We start from the raw sequence: 20698 nt of genomic DNA, 5'->3' as shown, positions 1-20698 counted from the left end.
ACATTAGAAATAAAATTAACAAAAATTTTATCACTTGGTCATAAGTAAAATAAAGTTAAGACCTCCGATTAGGCCAAAACTATTGAGGACCGAGGAGTAACATTTAACGATATGATCATTCGCAGTCACTAAAATACATTGTTATATTTTTTTTGTAATTTTACTACATTTCAGACTAATCCGAATAATTTGGTAAACCGAACAGGGTCTGGTCCCAATTTTTTCAGAGTAGTGACTGTTGGTTTTAGGTGTTTAATTCAACAAATTATTATATTTTACACTTTTCATACAAGTTATTTTTGGTTACAGTGGAAGAGAGGGACATCATTGAGCTTGAGAAGCGCTACTGGGTTCTGAAGGGGGAATCAAGAACTGGGAAGTTAGACTTGGACACTCTCCGGCCCCTGATAAGTCCTCCTGTACCGTTGACTGTGTGTGCTGGAGTCTTTGCAGCCTTTGATGAGAACAGAGACAACCACATAGACTTCAAGGAGATGGCGTGTGGCATCTCAGCCGCCACCAGGGGCCCGATGGCAGAACGGCAAAAGTGTGAGTTTTCCCTTTTATCTCCAATGTTCAAAACAGACCTATTCATTTTGGATGAGCTTACAATTAATTATTGATGTCCAATTAGAGGTAATCAAGATCACCTTAGGTGGGTGGCTAAACTTATCTTTTACATATTTACAGTAAACCCTTGTATATGGCCTCATCAGGACCTTAAACGCAATCAGAAAACAATTTGGGCAGTTAGGTGCCCTCAGTAAATATTTTACCGATGTAGGTTGATGCAACTCCTAAAAATTCACGTGCGGTCTATGGATTTGAAACCCAAACAATGAAACATATAAGATTGAATTTCCCTTTGGTAGAATTAGTTATCTTCCAATTAAATTTTAACGAATTATCACTGGCTATGATCTTTAAAATAATTGAAACTAGTTTTCTTTTTATGGTTGTTAATGTCAAAAATTTGTTTTCAGTCTGCTTCAAGGTTTTTGACCTTGATCGTGATGGTTATCTTTCCGAAAGCGAGATCAAACATATGGTGACAGTCCTACTTCACGTACGCAACGAGAACCACACTATGACACCAAAACTTGGTAAGACTTAGTAGTATTTAATTTAGTGACATTTGGCATTTAAATTTGTATTTAAAAATACAAGTTTATAGATTTTTAAAATTAAGTTGACAGGATCTTTTATGCATCAAATCCTGAGAGACGTCAAGTGAAAACCCCAAAATCTTACAAAAATTTCTTGATAGATTCCAAAAATGATTAATTTTTAACGACTTCTGAAATTTTACAATTATAAGTATTAATATTTAAGCAATTTTAATAACTTAATTGTAGGTTTAAGTAACAAAAGAAATTATTATTTTTATTTATTAATCAATATAAATTATAGCCAATTGAGTTTTTAAAATGGCTACCGTAAAGTGGTAAAAAGTCATAATGCTTGGCAAATGTAATCATTATGAGAATCTGAATGGGTAAATAATCACACATTTTGTAATAGGCTACATTAGTATGTTAAATATTGATTTTAAACTATTTAAATATACTTAAACCTTGGGGTACTGTAGTTAATGCAAGGCTAAAATTCTACAAAATAGCACATTTATAAATTTTATTGCACCATCAATACTCCCTTAGCTGACTATTTTCAGATTGTAGTGTTTGATTCTTTGGGTAAGCAATTCATAAGATGTTACCATAGTATACCATTTTAAATTCAAATTTGAACATAGTTGCTCATGACTTTTTGTAAATATGATTACCACATTTATGTTGTTTTTGTTATTGATCATGCATCACACCGCTTCTTAATAAATCCTTCAAACACAACTCATACTAAAACAACTAATGATGAACTTTAACATCAATTTGACAGCTGCAATGTTTTATCCTTTAATTTTTTTCCACAAAAGTTTTTCCAAAAAAATTTTTGTTCTCTCTTCATTTTTTTTATTTAATTCTCTTGAGTGCAAATTATGTCATTTTTGTCCAAATACAAGACATTAGTGTGTTAATGTGAGAGTTCTTAAGAATTTGAAATAAATAACAGTATAAAATCTACTGACATGATTAATTGATTTCAGGATGTGACGCTAGTAAGGAAGAAGAAGAAGTATTGTCAGAGTTGAGGAAGCGTGCTTCACCCAAAGGCTTAACTATTGAGGAGTATCTTATTTGGTCCATGGAGAATAATCTCTCTATGGACTTTCTATGCCTTCTATTTCAGGTTGGTTCTTCAACATATACTTAGAAATGAAAATGAGTATGGTAATGATTGAAGTTTAAAAATAATTTCTTTAGACAGGCAAACACTTATTTGTAAAACATTTATGTTGCTGGTTGATCATATAACCTTTATCAAACGGTACTGAGGTGTATATGATCCTTTTGTGTAGTTTGCTGTGAGTACATTACTCACTGTAATACACTTTTGTGTTTGATTGTGCTATCAACATCCTGTGTTCAGTAATATTTTTAGTAATTTGAATTTTGATTCAGACTTTTTATTAGTAAACAAGAGTGTATTTTTATTTTATTTTGTTCATTTAAGTAGTTGTATCTGTTTCCTCCTTAGCTTAAAAAGTTATTAGGCATTTGCATTACTGGTATATATATAACATATACAACATATCCTCTTCCAATAAGTTATTCCCAGCCCTCCAAGGTTCCTCTTTCTCTCCCATCTACCATCTCACTCCCTCTTTTATCAAAATCTCTTTTCAGCCAGTATCTTCTAGGTTTTCCTCTCAACCTCCTTCTCTTTATCACCATCAACTCCATTTCCTCACCAATTATCTTGTTTCACATTCTTCTCACATATTAAGCTCTGCAACTGAGGTAGTATACAGTTGTATGTGACAGGTGTGTCATATCGTGCTGGGACTGCGACCCACGTCTAGTCAAGAGGAAGGAGAGATTGTCAGAGGGTGGTTAGAGAGGGAGGAGAGGAGGGGCTACAGTGTTGGTCAGTTCTGGTACCTGATAGCCATGGACTGGTGGGTGTCTTGGTTGGAGTATGTCGGCTACCCCAGGAATCTTGGAAGTGTGAGTTTTTACCTAACTATTCCTAGTGCCAATGATACTAAACAGTGCTCGATTTGTGGGGGAACAGAGTTCCGGTACTTCTCTTTCGGAATGATAAAAATATTGTCATAAATAGGTATTAATCACATTAAATAGGTTACAGTTCCGGCTCGTCATTTCTTATAAATCGAGCACTGTTACTAATTGATATGACGAGTCAAATACTTTATTAAATATGTCAAACAGGGGTTTGACCTGAATTGATATTTTTCCTGCTCCTATAGTAAACTATGTTGTTGGTTTGTGAATTTGTCACTAGACGATTCTTTGTGCTACAATTGCGAGCTTGCTTATGTGTTGGATACTTGGGCCTAGTTTTCGGAATCACCTTTACTAAATAATCATCACAAACGAACTATAGATGGCTTAAATAGTTATTTTATGTTTAATAAGTTGTTGGTGGGGCTGGATGTTGAAATACACATAGCTTAGAAATGGATGACTAAATTATCAAACACAATTTAATTAGTAAACTGGGAGAGCATATACTAGGTGGTAAATAGATTAGTTTATTCTGCCCTATTCATTGGTATGTTACTTTAGTCTCGATAAAATAAGATGCATACCTAGTTTAGTCCTCAATTCTCCGTTAAGAGTCCATGGAGCCTAGACGTTTTAACTCATAAAACAATTTAAAATCTACAAAGCAAATTTCCAATCTCTCAGTATACTAGTTATTTTAATTACAATAACTTTGATATTTGAACAAATATTTTTAGGTGGTAAATAACTAAATATCTTCAGCGGATGTTTGAAAATAACAAAATTAACATTGCTCTTATAACAGGCATATCCTAGATGGCCGTTGGCTTTCATGGACTCCCTGGAAATACATTCAAAACAACAAACAACATTTCTAATCTCACAGTGTACTAGATATTTACATTATAATAACTTTGGTGTTTTAAAAAACTATTTTTCGATGATAGTTAACCCTTCAGCAGCTGTTTGAAACTATCCTAAATGGTCACTTTCCTCCAAGGACTCTTAATCACTAGTTCTGGAGTTTCATTGTTTCATTTTCAAATCCAACTGTTAGAACTGTAACTATGTTGTCCTCAATCAAAACAAATATTCATCGACTATATTTCATTTACCATTCTGGTTCTTAAATTGATATATGTCATTTTTGTGGTGTCATTTAGATGAGTGGCAGTGAAGTTTCTCTGAACAATATTATATCATCAGATTACAACCCAACTGGCAGCCTGAAGCGAGTAGCTCAACGACTGACAGGCAATAAGAGGACTATCGTAGAAAACTGCCTGGCACTTGAGAACTCTCCAGTAAGTTAAATCATTGAATTATACTCTGTATACATATACCATTACATACAAGTACGGTACTTTTAGTTTAGAGAAATAAATTTATGTATTTTCCTGTGGAATTGGCTGGATTAACTCAAAACTTACACAACTACATACCTTGTGTAAACAACCGCACCTAATAATTAACATTTAGATTTGTTAGTAAAATTTAACAGAACTAACTTAATAGTTGATCATAAAGTCATCCACCTCATATAATAATAACATGAGGCAAGAAACATGCGTTCACTTCCAATTTCATGAAACTTGATTACAGTGTATAAGGACTTGCAACAAGCTCCATGAGAACTCTTGACTTTGAGTCACAGAACATGAAGTTCCATAAAAGTCTTGTTAATTTGTTTGGAATTGCACCAAAACATTTTACAAGTCTTTATGTCATTAAATTGTTTCTGCTTTCATATGAATTCCAGCATACACTTAGATACCTTTAATTCATTAAGTGCTAAACATAATTTGAACTAGTTTGAATAAAGGATTGTAAGAGTTTCAACTGGCAGTTTTTCATACATATTACAAAGTCCCTAAAGAGATTTTGTAACTTCAACTCATGTAATTATTAATGATATTTGCACCAACTTATCTTTTTTTGTTTTCAGGTGGTGGTGACTGGAATAACCTCCCTTGAACCATCAGAGCCTCCAGGCCTTAGTCTTAGGTAATAATTGTTTTTCTTAATAACAAATAAATATAGCAATTAAGGCTACAATTTTAATTTACACAATTTACTCTTCTACAAAAGATAAAAAAGGGTAAATTTTTAGTTCAAATACCACTATTGTTGTTTATCTAAATACTTAACTGAATTAGATTCAGTAACTGGTAGTTGTGTTTCAGTGTGACTCCTAGTCCATCCCAGTCACCGAGACCCATTCGGCGCTACCCTGTCAAGCCTGGACCCATCGACAACTCGGGTCTGGTTGCTCCTCCTATGTTCAAGGTAAGATGTGTTTATTGTTTAAGTTTTTATCAAGTGTGTCAATACTTTTCTATTTTCCGCTTAAATTTATTGCACTGTAGTTGTTTTGAATGAGAGAGGCTACAGCTCCAAGATATTTCCGATCTCCGAAGTCCCTGATATTTCAGTTGGGTCTCAGATATCCCCGAAATTCCACAGAATCTTATAGTGCAACCCCAATTGTTATTAACTTTAAGAAGTGATATATGGTCTGAACCAAAAGATAATTTTCATCTTTGTAACGGTTATTTGAGAGTTTGAGCATGAAAAATGAAGTTTCACTTCATTTTACCCTGAATTGTTGCTCCAAGTAATTGATTCAAGTCTTTTGTCAGAAAAAAAACAGAGAGTCTTGGAGTAATATGTAAATATTTTCTCATACTTAACTGTAACATAGCCTACGTTAAGGTGGGTTGAAAAAAATCAATATATATATTTTTTTCGAGTTGTAATACCTTCGAAAAGTTGCTAAATTGTAAGACCAAAACAGGGTAAAAATATTGGTTGTTATCTTCCAGCTGCACATGTGCTCTAAGGTTTGAGAGAAAAATTAAAAACTCATATTTTAAATTTTCGATTTTTAATATGTAATAGTTTAAAATCTCAACTACAAGACACTAAGGAATTGACGTTTAAATAATAGTATTATATGTTAAGATCTTCTGGTTGTGCATCGGCTGCAAATATTGCCAAAAATCAAGAAAAACGTCATTTTGTACTAGTTGAAAATATAATTATCAATATGAAAATGTAATACCGAAAATCTGCTTCTCCAGATTCAGATAGTAACTTAACAAAAACAACGGACGAAGTCAGAATTGATCTTCCGGTCGCACATAGCAGTAAAAATCCACTTGAGAGCGGCACTATCGGGTCAGTGTGACCGGGCGACGCCATGTGATTCCGAAGTTTAAGTTTCCAAAATTTAAAAGGATGGTAAAGATAATGTACCCCTGTGCTCACCAAATAAATTGACGATCGTAGTGAGAGCAACCAAGAACTTTAACCTAAACTTCCTAAAAAGAAGACCTTTGGTAGGCAAATGAGAATTAACCTTATTTTACACCTAATGTATTCTTGAAAATTGCTAGGTAAGGTCCTTGAAAATTCATAAAACACTCGATTTTGGTATGTTAATGCCATGTCAATTAATGTGACTCATATTATGACTAACTTATTATAGTCCATTCACAAAATTTAGGTGGTTTGAATGGAAATTCCCCCACTACCTTTTTTGGTTAATGTATATGTTGCAGCTGATAGACGTTTCGGCAAACCTCAGCTGTTGACGTGTTGTTTTAAAGATAGGATCAAGTGGAGGGGATGCATTTCTTCCCCTAAAACAGCCTAATTTTTTCAATGGAGTATTCTACTTCTTAACTTTATCATAGGTAGCCCAAGAAATAATTTTAAAACTAAACTATTCATAATTATATAATTTTTGTCATATTTAATACTAAGTGTCAGAGACTACACTTTTTGGTAGAAATTTTTATTTTAATCATTGGCATATTTGATTTACAGGTTAATAGTCTGACTGGAGAGGGAGGAAAGCTCAAGAAGAACTTTGGGATTCGATCCCGAGACTTTGAACTGGTTCCCGATTCATTGTGGAAAGCTCTTTCTCAGTGGTATGGAGGGTCCCCTGCACTACCCCGCCAGGTAATTCAAAACTTTTGATGTGTACAATTTATTAATTATTTTAATATGTAATTTTTGTCTTTGGAAACCTTTATAGTTCAAGATTTATATTTGTCACTAGTCATACAAAAATGTTGCATTGGACATTGTCAGGTTAATCTTAAATCTATGTAGTTGAAAACTGACACATTTCAAAACCAATTTTCAGTCATTGTTGATAACTTGAAAGTCTATGTGTTTAGTGCAGCATTCTGCCCTCTCAAGAATATTGTGTGATGCAGCCATTTTCATAAATTATTTCAATGAACTGTGTAACATTGAGGTACCTACAAAAAAGTTTCTTTGGCCTATTCATGGCACCTGTTGTCCTTAGCTGCGATTTGGCTTGCACACTGTTAGGGAGTTTTTTTACGCTGCCTAAAAGTCTGACTGTAGATTACTTGGTTTGCAATTTTCTCAATGGCGTGATTGGCAATGAATTACCACATTTGAACAAATATATTTCAATCCATGTCCAACTAAAATTATTTGTGGTCAAAAAGTTAACAATATTAACCCCATAAAACAATACTGTATCAAAATAAAAACTAAAGGAATTGTGATGGTTCGCTAATGGTCTTAATCTGCCACTGCCCTTTACTAAATGTTTACAATAACAAGACCTAAGTGGGGCTCAACTGTATTTGAGTGTGTTTTGCCAGGTTATATTGCCCAAGGGGGGTAGCCAGGTTGAGTTGGAGCTGTACCCCATCACAGTAAAGTTGCTCCGTCACCAGAGCCAACCTGTTAGGCTACCTCAGCAGCCTAACACATGGTCTGGTATGGTCGGGGGTTACGGAGCAGCAGCACTTAGTAAGTATCATCTATACTAGATGCTTACATTTGCAAAGGTATATCTGTTTAAGACTCTAGAGCAGGATTTTGATTTGTAGAATGAAGGAATAGCAGCTAGCAACCTCAGAAGGGGTACAGTTAGGCTATAGAACACTCAAAAGATCCATAAGACACACAATATTTAGCAAAACAAGAAATCTCTTTGTTTACCCCTGAAAAAGTCCCTCAGGGGACGAAATATTGTGTGTTTTATCTGTGACTTCTGTATGTTCTATAGCCACCTGTACTTTTAAAGTAGATAGCTGCCACTTTCTCATTCCAAGATATATTTAACCTGATCATAATATTTTCCAATCCTGATTGAATACTCGTAACCTTGACTTTGTGAACCTCAATATTACAAGTAATAGTAATGGACTTTTTAGGATTAGTAAATATTATTTCATTATGTTAACCCGTATAATATCATACTTAAGATTAATTCATTTTATTTATATAAGTGTATAGTTTTATTTATGTTTTAGAGGTTAAGTGGTCCTCCGACTTGCAAGTCCTAACTTCACCTCTTCTTACATAAAGACATTTTTCATTTAATTTCATTTCAACACAAGTAAGAAAGTGTAAAATATAAAGTATGATTGAAAAATTCTGGAGCGGTGTAATATATTTTTTACCATTATAGATAAAGTAATAAGACTTGGTATATCAATAAATATCATAAATGTCTACTATTTTAAGCTATTAAAACTTTTTTATCCCTTAGATAGCCCACGAGGAGTCACACAAAATTCTTAAATAGCAGCATAGGTCAAGTTTGGTATCACATTAAATGTCTTAGTTAGTAAAACACATTGCCGAAAACCCAAACTCGAAAGGACAACCGAGTCAAAAATGACAGCTATTCAAAGATTCATCGAATTTGCAATGCTATTATACGCCAGCTCCTCAGGCCCGCTAGAATTCGGAAGAAAATCAAATCATAAACTTAAGAATAGGTCGATATGCACATCAAATTAAAGGTCTTTATTAGTAGAATACAATACCGTAAATTTGAGCTCAAAAGAACAAATGAGTAAAAAATGGCAGTTGTTCAAGAATTCAAAATGGCAGATTCAAGAAATATGTAATATCTAAACAACTGCCATTTTTTACTTGGTTGTCCTTTCGAGTTTGGGTTTGCGGCAATGTGTTCTTCCAACTAAGACGTTTGACTTCTCGATGGCTGTCCCCCTTAGGGGATAAAAAATTACTAATCGTTTTAAAAAGTAGACATTTATGAGTATTATTGATATACCTAATCTCATTACTTTATCTATAATGGTAAAAAATACATTACACCATTCCTTTTCAATCACACTGAATGTTGTTTAGGCTAATGATTTCAACCTGTCACACCAGTCATCATCAGGCTCAATCGGAGACTGAGAGAATCAAAAGTAGCATCCTTACTTGGATACTACTGATCTAAAGATTACATTTAAGAATCCCTTAGCACAGCTGTATACTTTCCAGATGACTTTGAATACTTTCTATGTCAGTAGGTACAACAGGCTACGCATATGTATCCAACCTGCCGACTGCTCCGAAGCGTTATCTCGCCTACTTGGCTACATTCAGCAGAATGGCCACTGTCAATCAAGTCTACGACTTCCTATGCGAAAGGCTTCATTTCCGAGCAGATGACATGCGTCTATGGCTCTACAGAGACGAGGTATGTATTAGTTCAACTGACTACTTGTGTGAAATTAAAATTAACATAAAATAGTGCATAATCTCAAATCTGTAATACTGACTGCCTTTCTCATGTATCAGCTGGCCAGCCTTCATGTGGTGCCTTCCTACCAACTCAGAATTATTTTTGTTTCAAAGTTTCACTAGACATTACCAAAAGTGGACATCAATAACATAACAATTGGTTTAAAAAAGACGAGCATTTTGGCCAGTACCGCTGGCCGTCGAAGTGGTAAAATAACCTTTGGGGTGGGTGAGTAGTGAATTTTTCAGTTGTGATAGTATCGGATGCTAGTACTTGAGTATCGAGTCGAGTCACTAACTATTGCTAGTGTATTGTATCTTATAATTGTCAAGTTTTCTGTTGCATCTGGACCTAGCGTGAAGGTGTGAGTACTCAAAAAAAAGCACATTTTATAAAAAACTTCATTAAGTACAGGAGCCAGTGAGGTAGGAAGACGACTACAAAGTAGGATGGGTAATCGTGGTAGCAGTGGTAAAGGTGGTGTGGTAGAACAATCAATGTGGTTTGGTTAGTTTTTTGGATCAGGCCATAGACGCTACTTTGTATGATCTAACGGTACATGGATCAAACTGGCAGGTTAAATCAAAGTAACCAGGAGAATTATAAATAGACAATATAAAATAAATTTGAGTTGATACACAACATTTCTTCTACCCTTACGTTTAAAAGGTTAATTTATTTTAATAATTATTATTTTATTTTTATTTTAAAAATTAATATTTATTTTAATTATCATAAACATATAAACGGGGTCTGGCAAAACACCCCCCCCCCCCATTTTGAGTGTCCGCTTTGTGAGTTATGCTGATGATACAGTGTTGGAGACAGCAGCTATAAAAAATGGTAGGAATGCAATTTTTATCGGCAATCTTACATTAATCTTACTAAGAGATCTACAAATCCATCCATACAAGATTACTACGAAGTTACTATTTAAAAAATAAGTGAAAGAGATTTTGAAATCTGCAGGGCTACCTACGAGAACATTCTTCACAACGTACACAATCACTGTTGTTCAAAGGTTTATTGCGGACATTTTCCATCACAATTGTAAAAAACAATACACAACGTTTCGGGATCTGGAATCTGATCCCGTCCTCAGGTGAAAAAAACTTAACTAACACATTACAACAAACAATACACAAACGCCCAACCTAAGTTGGAATACACTACAGAAGGTAGCAGTCAAAAATATGCACTGTGTGTTTGACTGCTACCTTCTGTAGTGTATTCCAACTTAGGTTGGGCGTTTGTGTATTGTTAGTTGTAATGTGTTAGTTAAGTTTTTTTCACCTGAGGACGGGATCAGATTCCAGATCCCGAAACGTTGTGTATTGTTTTTTACAATCGTGATGGAAAATGTCCGCAATAAACCTTTGAACAACATTAACTCACCATCACCAACAATGAACTTCAAACAAAGAGTACCCAATCACGCTTTTTAGTGTTTGTCTGATAATGGTGACCACTTCCACTTGTCATGTACTGTAAATAAACAAGATTCCCTCTACTGGGCTGCATAAAACCCACAGGAACTTCACCAACGACCACTTCACAGCCCCTTTTATTAAAGTTAGGCTTTTTTCATGATGGTTGGCCACTGGATCGTTAAAATTAGCACTAATAAGGTTTATATTACCTGGCTTCTGTCTCCGATCCTCGGTAGTTATAAGAAACTACAGGCATGAAACAGCTGTAGTTTCTTATAACTACCGAGGATCGGAGACAGAAGCCAGGTAAGAAACCTTATTAGTGCTAAAGTTAGGCTAACGGTATGGTCAAATTCAAATCGCTACTGTTAAATGATTTGAGTTCCTCAGACCTACTAAACATTTGAGGTCAGTCAATAGCAAGAAATCTTATTTCAACAAGAAGGGGACATAGCACACATTTCATATTGATTCCTTTTTCTATTCCTAGCAATTTTCAGAGAGTTGTTTCCTAAACGACTCTCTTTAGGAAGAGGCATCACATCGCCTGCTTGGTCACCCTATGTTTTTTTTCCTGAAGCACTTAAGGACGCATTCACCCAAGCGGTGACTGCCATTTCACTGAATATGGCACAATAAACTATGTTAAACTTCCAGAAAAGAAAAAATCTCAATGTGTCAACAATGGAGGGCACCATTTATCAGCCATAGTTTTCAAAAACAAATATTGTAAAATGATATACAGTAGAACCCCGGTTAACCAAATTCAGGTTAACCGAAACCGTTTTATAAAATAATACAGGACTAAAATATAAGTAACACATAGTGTAATATGCTTTACCTAACCCGCCATGTTAAACTTCCCTATCCCAAGCGTGATGTATATAACTTCGTTACTTCTCGAGTGATGTAAAGTTGAAAAAAACTCACTCGGTGATGTAATGAAACCCATTTAAATAACATTGAATGCTTAACTTAAAAAATATACCTCTATGGAGCCAACGACTTTCAACGCTAGAAATCAGCTGTGCGCTTGAATTTTATTGTTATGTTTTGAAGAATTTTCTTAACCTAGCTTTTGTTTGTAAATTAACGTTACTGTTAGAAGATGAGTGAAATGGATAATGAAAAATATTGTTCGTAACCTCCTGTACATTGTCAGGTCAGGTAAAATCTTGTACGTTACACGTTACGCAAGAGCGTGTTTACATCACTTCGGTAAATTATGCAACTCGCTTCCGCTCGTTGCACAACATTCACCTGCGTGATGTAAAAACGCTCTTACTACACTTGTAAGATAAATAGCTATTAATAACTTCAATTGGCCCACGGCATTGTATGCGCCGTTGATTGATTAAATTGATAGGCCGATCAGTTATTGTTTTTAATCGTTTTGTGTTTGTGATAAATGTGTGTAACAATTCTGACGACACCTCAAGAAGTGGATCCTTTTGTGTGCCTAACAATGGTGGAGTTGAAGAACCACGGAAACATGAAGCAAGTAAATTTTGACACTACAATATATGTCAAGGATTGTCTGACAAGGTATTTTTTTACCAATAAAACACAATCCTGGGGCTATCAAAATGAATTATCAATTGTTTTGTTTAAAGTATTTTCCAACCCATTGTAACATTTCTGTAGCTAAAAAAAAACACTTTATTATATAGACATTGTTTTAAATTCATTATTCTTACACACGGTGATAATACATAGGCTATTTTTAACATATGACAGATTGACCAAAAAATTGGTTATCCGAAATGGCTCTCCCCCCTTTATTTGGGTGAACGGGGTTCTACTGTATTAATTAATTTTTAAAAATAAGAGTATTAATTTTAATCATCTTTTGAAAAACGGGAGGTTTTTTTCCGGATTGTGTCTATGAGTCCAATATAAATAGACTTAAATAACCAGTCGTTTACATAACGTACAGCACACATACACTCAAGTTGAAATGTCAGTATTGAGTATTGAAAACAAACAGTAACCCAAAATTGAACATTCCAAACAATTACAAATCAACCCTTTTTTGGGTTTCCTATCATGTTGTGAATGGCGCCTAGTATTTGTTGTGACAAGTGACATAGCTGACAGCGAGTAATGAATGGGGATTGGAAACAATAGGCTTATGACGTTTGGATTGGAAGGGAATCGTTGAGTTGTGAAGAGTGGGAAAATTCAGTTGAAGAGGCAGAGAGTACTGGCAGGTCAGCTCAGCTGGTGACGACACAGGAAGCAGGAACAGTTGATGATGGTGAAGTCACAAGATCATACATAGTTTCTGCTATTGTCACAACAAATTTTACTGCCTCATTGTAAACCTACCAGCTGGTCTGTTGATTGAATGTTAGGTCATGGGCTACTAATTAACAGCTGTTTCTAAGGATATGTCGGCCTTAGTCACTAACAAGACTACAAGATCGCGCCACTCATCCTACACTCATCTCCATCCATACTTGGCTTAAAATACCTACTTAGTATGGTCGCCATTTCATTGAAAAGTATTAAAAGTATTAAAAGGTCTCATTTAATCCAACCTATTTCTTAATGGTTGATTAAACATACGTTTGGCAGTGAATTTACAAGTAGTACTATGAACTGTGTTACGAGTAGAGATCAAAAATCTATTTAGTGCTAAATTCACATCTTTGTTTTCAAAAATTGTAAATTTTAATCTTTAGTTTGAAGATACATACATAGTCACTTAATTTAAGTTCCTGAATAGTTGGTCAACCATACAAAATGTAACAAAAGATTCTGTTTAACTCACTGTGTTATTTAGTTTCCATATGCACATAATTTAAATCTGTCGGTAATGGAACTTGAATAGACTTTTAAAATATGTTCCTATATAATCAATATATACATTTATTCGCATAATTTAAATTTAGTGGTAGTCTAAAAAATCCATCTGTGTTTCCATGATTTTGTGACGATAATTAATTTTGTAACCTTAACCTGTAAAAAGTAACCTGTAGTGTTGTAGTCTGCTTGCTGCAAATGCTGGAAATTCCTTTTTTGGACCAAGTATAGCTAATAGTGGTTTACAATTGGCTACAAGACCATTTATAAACTATTTCTTTCTCTAGTAATTGGTACAAGGGTGTTAGAATGGTATCAACATTTGCTACAAACGTTGAATAGTAATTAATTAATTACACCTAGGAAACCCTTGAGTTGGAACTGGTTCCTTAACAATTGATCTGACTTTATCTTTGGAAATAGCAAAGCCATCTTGTCTAATTACATACCCTAAATACTGTAAGCTATCGCTGAAAAAATACATCTTTATTAACGGTTAACCCTTTTGTCTTCAACTTATTACACTTGTCTCATAGTCTCGACAGGTGTTCAGCGGTGTCAGCTTCAGTAACAATAATATTATTTTTAAAAATTAACCTACACCGGGGATACCTTGTAATGTTCAATTAATCTTTGAAAAATTCCAGTGCCGGACAATATTTTGTAACTATCTTAATGCAAGGTATAGTATGTCTGTTTACTTCTAGATATGAACTTAAGATTACCTCAGTCTCTACTAATGCACAATTTACCATTACGTCTCAGTACTGGAACCATAGGTGTACCCCTAGTTGAAACGGGTAAAATTATATAATAGTCAACTAAATTTAATTTTTGCTCTACCGGTACTTTTTCTTTTAAGGAATATGGTATGAATCTAAGTTTGCACATTTTATTTGATCTTAAACTTTACAGCCATTGTATACAAAAATTTGATTTATGTAAAAAAGCACCCAATCCACCATTTAAAAATTTTGAATATCGAAGGATGTGGAATTAAGTAACCCTTCATTTTATAGACCTTGTGACACTAAAAATATTGATTTAAGATAAATTGAAACCGGTGGATCCAAAACAAAATGGCGGTCACAAAATGTCTATATTTACATCATTACAATCTACAGTAGACCCCCATCATTACAATCTACAGTAGACCCCCTCTTAACCGACCCTAAAGGGACCGGACCTAGGTCGGATAACTCCAAAGGTCGGTTAAAACAGGCAATCCCTAAAATCATAACATAATGAAGTGCTATTTGGAAATTATATAATCATTTGGAATTATATAATCATTATTTTGAAGTCATACTTGCATTATTTATAAAATAAACTACTCGTATCTCCTTTCTCGTATTCATAGAAAAGTCATAAATAAACAAACACAAAACATGGTTAAGTCAAATAGGCCTACATTCAGTGGAATTATAATTCTTATTTTTTTTTGCGCTCAAGATGGCCGCTTGCTTGGTTCTACTGTAGGCGACAGTTAAGAAGTCCCCTGAGTCCTGGCCTATTCTAAAAGTGCAGGCGCTTGCTACTTGAGATCTAGGCGGGTTGAGAGGGTTACTCATGTTCCACGCGGCAGTCAGGGCTCACATCCACTGCGTTAAAACCAAAAGAACACCTGCAAATACCGCGCGGCAACATACAAACACTGCTGCATATTACTCTGGCTCAGAGGACTTCTTAACTCTCGCCTACAGTAGTGTGAATTGTGCTCCCATTAAAAGGAATGTATTATAATACTTCTTTTTTTGTGCTCAAGATGGCCGCTTGCTTGGTTCTAGTGTGAATTGTGCTCCCATTAAACTGCTTTTTTCCTATGATTAACCCACTTGTATGATCTTTACATATATTGCATTGTTTCTGCTTTGAGCCGTGAGTTCTATGTGGCCTTCCGTCTTTTTAAATAACAAATCTAACAGCTATTATCAAACACCTAATCTAATTCACTACTGAATTTTGAATTAACAGGATTAAACCAGCTTAACATCTCAATCACATCCGTCATTCTGTCAACCACCTGTATGTCACTCTTGTGACGTCACTAATACAGATTCGTTTGGTCTGGTTGGCAGCTCAAAATCATATGCTAATGGATCTATGAAACTTTTTTTCCACTGCCATCTTGATCAATTGTTGTTACTAGAAATAGTACAAATAGTACAATTGGTTATAATGCCTACCAACAAACGCATTTAAGGATTTGTCTTTCCAGTTGCATCTGTATTGGCACAGACTTATCTGTTTCAAATCAGTCTTAAGAAGCTATACTATACAAAAATCAAATCACCATGATGAACGTTGAAGGAGCCTGTATTGTTTGTATGAAATAGGTGCTGGATGATGAAAAAGCCATAGGTTGCGACAGTCACTGTGAACGATGGTTGCACATTGATTGTATCAAGATGCCACCTACTGAGTATGCAAAGTTTGCGGGAAATAAGAAACTGAAATGGAACTGCAACAGGGTTGATTGCGATGAGGCTATCAAGGGTCCCATGGTTCAATTAATAACTCAAATTGCTGAACTCACAGGGAAGATGGATCAGCTTATTAAGAAAGTTGATTCACTTATCAATTTTGGTTAAAAAAACACAGACTTGTTTCCATATTCGTGAAATTGGTGCTATTTCACATAAATCAAATTTTGAAATACCTGCCATTTCTGCTAGGGATGAGATATCTACCACGGGTTTGCATCATTGTTTCTTTTGACAAACTCTTCCAAATGAGTTGCACAAAATTAATCTCCCCCTACCCCCTATCCTGTTGTGGGTGTTTAAAACTGTTTTTACAGAATATTTCTATCTATTTCGGTTTAACAAATACAGATTTGTTCCCATACTTAATTTACACCCTGTATATAAACTCAGACTTCAGTAGCTTGATTTTTTTTCAAAGGTACAGTAATTCATTTATAAAAACTGTAACAATAACAATGGTATAATGTCATGTCTCAATATAATGTATAGTGTACAGTAAGGTTTAATATTCATTTCATTTTACGATGGTCCCTGCTTGAGGGCTTTGCAGGGACCTGATTTCATAATATACACAAAATGTTTTTTCCTGAATAAATTTTGATATATAAATATAAGACCAAACCAAAATATTTAGTGAGGTGTAAGAAGCAAATTTTTATCAGTCTGTTTTGGTTAACTCAGGTTCTATGAGTGTAATAAATTTTCCTAGATTCTTGAACTGTCATGAGATGTGTCTATACCAAAATTCATTGATCCTTGATCTCGATACCGGAATAATTAACTCATTACCATGGTGCCATACTTTTTTTCTTTTATTTTTCGGAATAATTACATTATTTTCATAGAAAGGGTACTCTTCCATATCTGTTGGCACAAAAAACCGAATGAAAATATCGATTGATATATTGTTTGGTTAGTTAGGTAAGGTTAACCTAGCCTAACTAACCAAACGATATATCGAATTAAACAATCGAATAATCAATATTACTCATTCGGTTGTTTGTGCCAACAGATATGGAAGTGTACCCCATAGAAATGCAACAAAAGATAAGTTTACAGGATAAATATCATATAAGTTAATGGTAGGCCTCTTACAATTCATCTAAACAAATATAAGGAACAAACCAAACTATTTTTAGTGATGCAATTTTTATTGGTTAAAATGGATTTTATTGGCTTGATAAATTCGACAAGTTGGATGTCCCCTCAAAACGTTCCAGAACAAGCACCTATCTCAGTTTATCTAGCATTGGTTTTAAACTTTCTTATAGCCTACAATTATCATTTAACTTAACTTCAAAATTTATTACAGGTTTATCATTCTAGATGAATACAACTGTTACAAAGCTCTTTCTGGAAATAAAGGAAATAGGTTCCCAGCATATTTTACAGCTTTTCTGTAAAAGAGTTAAAAGATTCAGTCAAACTAAGTACAGCCTAATTAGTTAGAAGGCCCTATTTAGCACTTACTGGCAAACATTGAGGTTATGAAATAGCAAGGTCATAGCATACTGTCCTTTTGTATGTAGGCCTAACACAATAAGTTAGTCATATGTAACTGGTTCGCTATATTGTTATGTTATACGGTTGTACTAAGTTAATCTTATTAGGCCTATTTATTTATTGGCAAACTATTTATTGTCTTAAGACAATAAAAATATGTTATAAATTATTGTAAAATGTTAAGGCCCTATACCGTAAATAAATAAATTAAATCAATTTATTAAACAAATATAATAAACAAAAAATAACATGAACCTTAACAATCAACAATAGACAAGGTCAAAAACATAATCAGCCTAAATGATTTTAGGGCAGTAACTTAGTCTACTTATTCTGAGGAATAAAAACAAACATGGGAAGCAGCAATGCTTGTAGTTGTGTAAATTAAAAGATACAATATCAATAAAGATATACAGTATTTAAGCTATAAATGCATTGCAGATTAGATAAAATTTCAAAATAAAACCATTAAGTTAACAGTAAGTAGGCCATCGCCTAAATGGTTTACATCACAAAATGCACAACTTGGAAGTGGGAATCCAAATAAACATATAGGCCCTACGAATAGTTTAATAGCCATTGTAAAATTGTATTAGCATATCTTTGTCATAATGATTGCATCATTACCCCAGCAATAAATAAAGTCGTAAACAAACTTAATATAAGCCTTGTTTATGGTAGGTACCAACCAACTACTGTACTGGACTTGATCCCGCGATCACGGCAAAATTATTGCACAACAGATAAACCAGAACCGTCATTATCAATTTATTAATCCTTGGTTTTTAAGTTTTATATAACCTTAACATTTAGTTTTATGTAAAATCATAAAACGGGTTTAAGGCAGAAGGCAGTAACTTATGATTGTTCACACTGAGAAATAGGTTATGCCGTACGGCCAGAAATGGAAAACCATATTACCGTAGTCGTCAAAATACAATAGCCTTTACATAATTTTTATTGTCGTGATAAAGCGTTAAAATATAATTGTAATTTCATGATTCCCTTTGTAATAAATTATAAGGAATTCGTAAACAAACCTCTGATAAACCTGTTTATTTTCTGCTAAGCAAAGCAACTAACCGGCGATTTTGACACTTGCTCATCCCGTATCCCGTTCATCCCTGTTCCCTTCCCTTCCATTCCATAGTTGGTGACGTTTCAGTCCAGGGAGTCGAAACGAAACCCTACTGGGACTGGACTGAAACTGTTGTAGGACCATGACCTCTTCCCTAACAACCATTGAGAAATGTTATACAACCGGCTGTGGCATAAGACCAACAATTCCAACAATTGGACAGCTGACTACCCAAACCGCAAAGAAGACAAATTTAAATACCTAGTATTTCCGATTGGAAAAGGTTGATAGTAAGACTAAAAATGTCTTTTTTAAATTATTAGTTTTTGTTTTTAAGAAAAGTGTAGGAAAAGAAATAAATTCCAGATGCGTGATTCCGTTTGGGTATGGTAATTTTGATAATTTGGGTTTAGAAACCTATCGTAGCTTAATAGTTTACAACACACAATTAGGCCTACTGAAAACCTATAAAGAGCTCATTGAAGCTTAGTTCATTAGGTTTTGCCTTTTCAATATTAACTGTCCAATGTCAGAAAACAATCCTAATTCGGTAAGTTGATCAAACTAATAATTAATAATACTTATAAATATATAAACTAATTAAACTAATACTAATACTAATTAAAATAATTTAACTAATTATAAACTAATAATTATAATGTAGGTCTAATTATTAGGCCTAGGCCTACACTTTTTACAGCCATAAACTTAGTGACTGATTTTAAAGATTGGGTTTAATTTTATTGGTTTTAACTTATCCAAAACATATTACAGCTAAAATATTAGGTTGGGCTTGAAGCCTAGACGAGGTTTCCGTCTTAGTTTAGGGTCTACAAAAGATTTTCAAAAACATTTTGTTCTCATTATTTAGCCCATTTTGAACACTTTTTTGTGTGGCACTTTGGAGAAACGCATAAGTAAGTTATTTCACCCTAACACGTGAAAAGCGCTAAAAATCTGCAAATGTTTTTTGGATAAAATGATGTTTTTGCATATTTATATGCAGGATTTAGCTTATTTAATGAATTTTTGTTAATAGCCATCGTAAAATTTTATTATCATATCTTTGTCATAATGTGAAATGGGGTTTTCCCTTGGGCAATTTTTCGACAAATGCTGTTTTCACTCTGGAAATCAGGTTTAAAAAATCATAAAATGTCGAAATTTACCTATTTTTGGGTATCCTAAACCAAAACAATTTTTTTTTTCAAATTTGCAATATAAGTTACAGTACTGAAATATGCTAAACTATGTTAGTAACTTACTTTCAGTTGCTCTAATCTAATTTAATTTACTTTGCCTAACCTAGGCTTAGGTTAAAATTTTTTTCTCTTTAGTTTTATGTTTTGGGCCATTTTGAGCAAGTGAATAAAAGATTAAATAATTTTATTTGATCACTTTTGGTGATTTTCAGGGTGAAAATTGGGGTTTCCCTCAAAAATTTCAGAGTTCGAGATGGGTTCGTAACCTAAAGAACAAATACCCCCACCACAGCAAACCCATAGACTAAGCGAATTTCCTTTAGCCTAATTGGATTTACAGCAAAATATCTCCTTAAAAATATCACATTTATTCCCTATTTAAATAGCATGAGTAAGTTTAAAAAGTACTTAGGTTTGCTGCTACAGGGAGGGTTAACAAGTGTTTTTTTGTCGTTGTGAAATGTTAATAAACTTAGTTAAGTGTAAAATAAATGTGTTTTCCAAATTTGATCATCATTAACAGGCAAACTTTGTAGTTTAGGCCTACTTATTCTCCTTAAGAATAGCATAGGA

At 34.0% G+C, this 20698-nt stretch overlaps 1 protein-coding gene across 1 annotated transcript in view; it reads left to right on the top strand.

Annotated features, from left to right (window-relative positions):
- The window catches only part of LOC128984682 (ubiquitin carboxyl-terminal hydrolase 32-like), a 101059-nt gene that overhangs the window by 23196 nt on the left and 57165 nt on the right, over positions 1-20698 (top strand). The window contains exons 6-15 of the mRNA XM_054404024.1: positions 310-549; positions 984-1103; positions 2105-2247; positions 2883-3065; positions 4250-4390; positions 5032-5090; positions 5270-5372; positions 6915-7052; positions 7733-7883; positions 9404-9576. Coding sequence (XP_054259999.1) covers positions 310-549; positions 984-1103; positions 2105-2247; positions 2883-3065; positions 4250-4390; positions 5032-5090; positions 5270-5372; positions 6915-7052; positions 7733-7883; positions 9404-9576 — 1451 coding nt within the window. The remainder of the gene's footprint in view (positions 1-309; positions 550-983; positions 1104-2104; positions 2248-2882; positions 3066-4249; positions 4391-5031; positions 5091-5269; positions 5373-6914; positions 7053-7732; positions 7884-9403; positions 9577-20698) is intronic.

This window comes from Macrosteles quadrilineatus, unplaced genomic scaffold (assembly GCF_028750875.1).
Source record: "Macrosteles quadrilineatus isolate MER2022 unplaced genomic scaffold, UCM_ALF_1.0 Scaffold_1__1_contigs__length_201487025, whole genome shotgun sequence".
In the NCBI taxonomy this organism is placed as follows: Eukaryota; Metazoa; Arthropoda; class Insecta; order Hemiptera; family Cicadellidae; genus Macrosteles; species Macrosteles quadrilineatus.
Note: the sequence above shows the minus strand (reverse complement) of the source record. Positions and strands in the feature narration are given on the sequence as shown.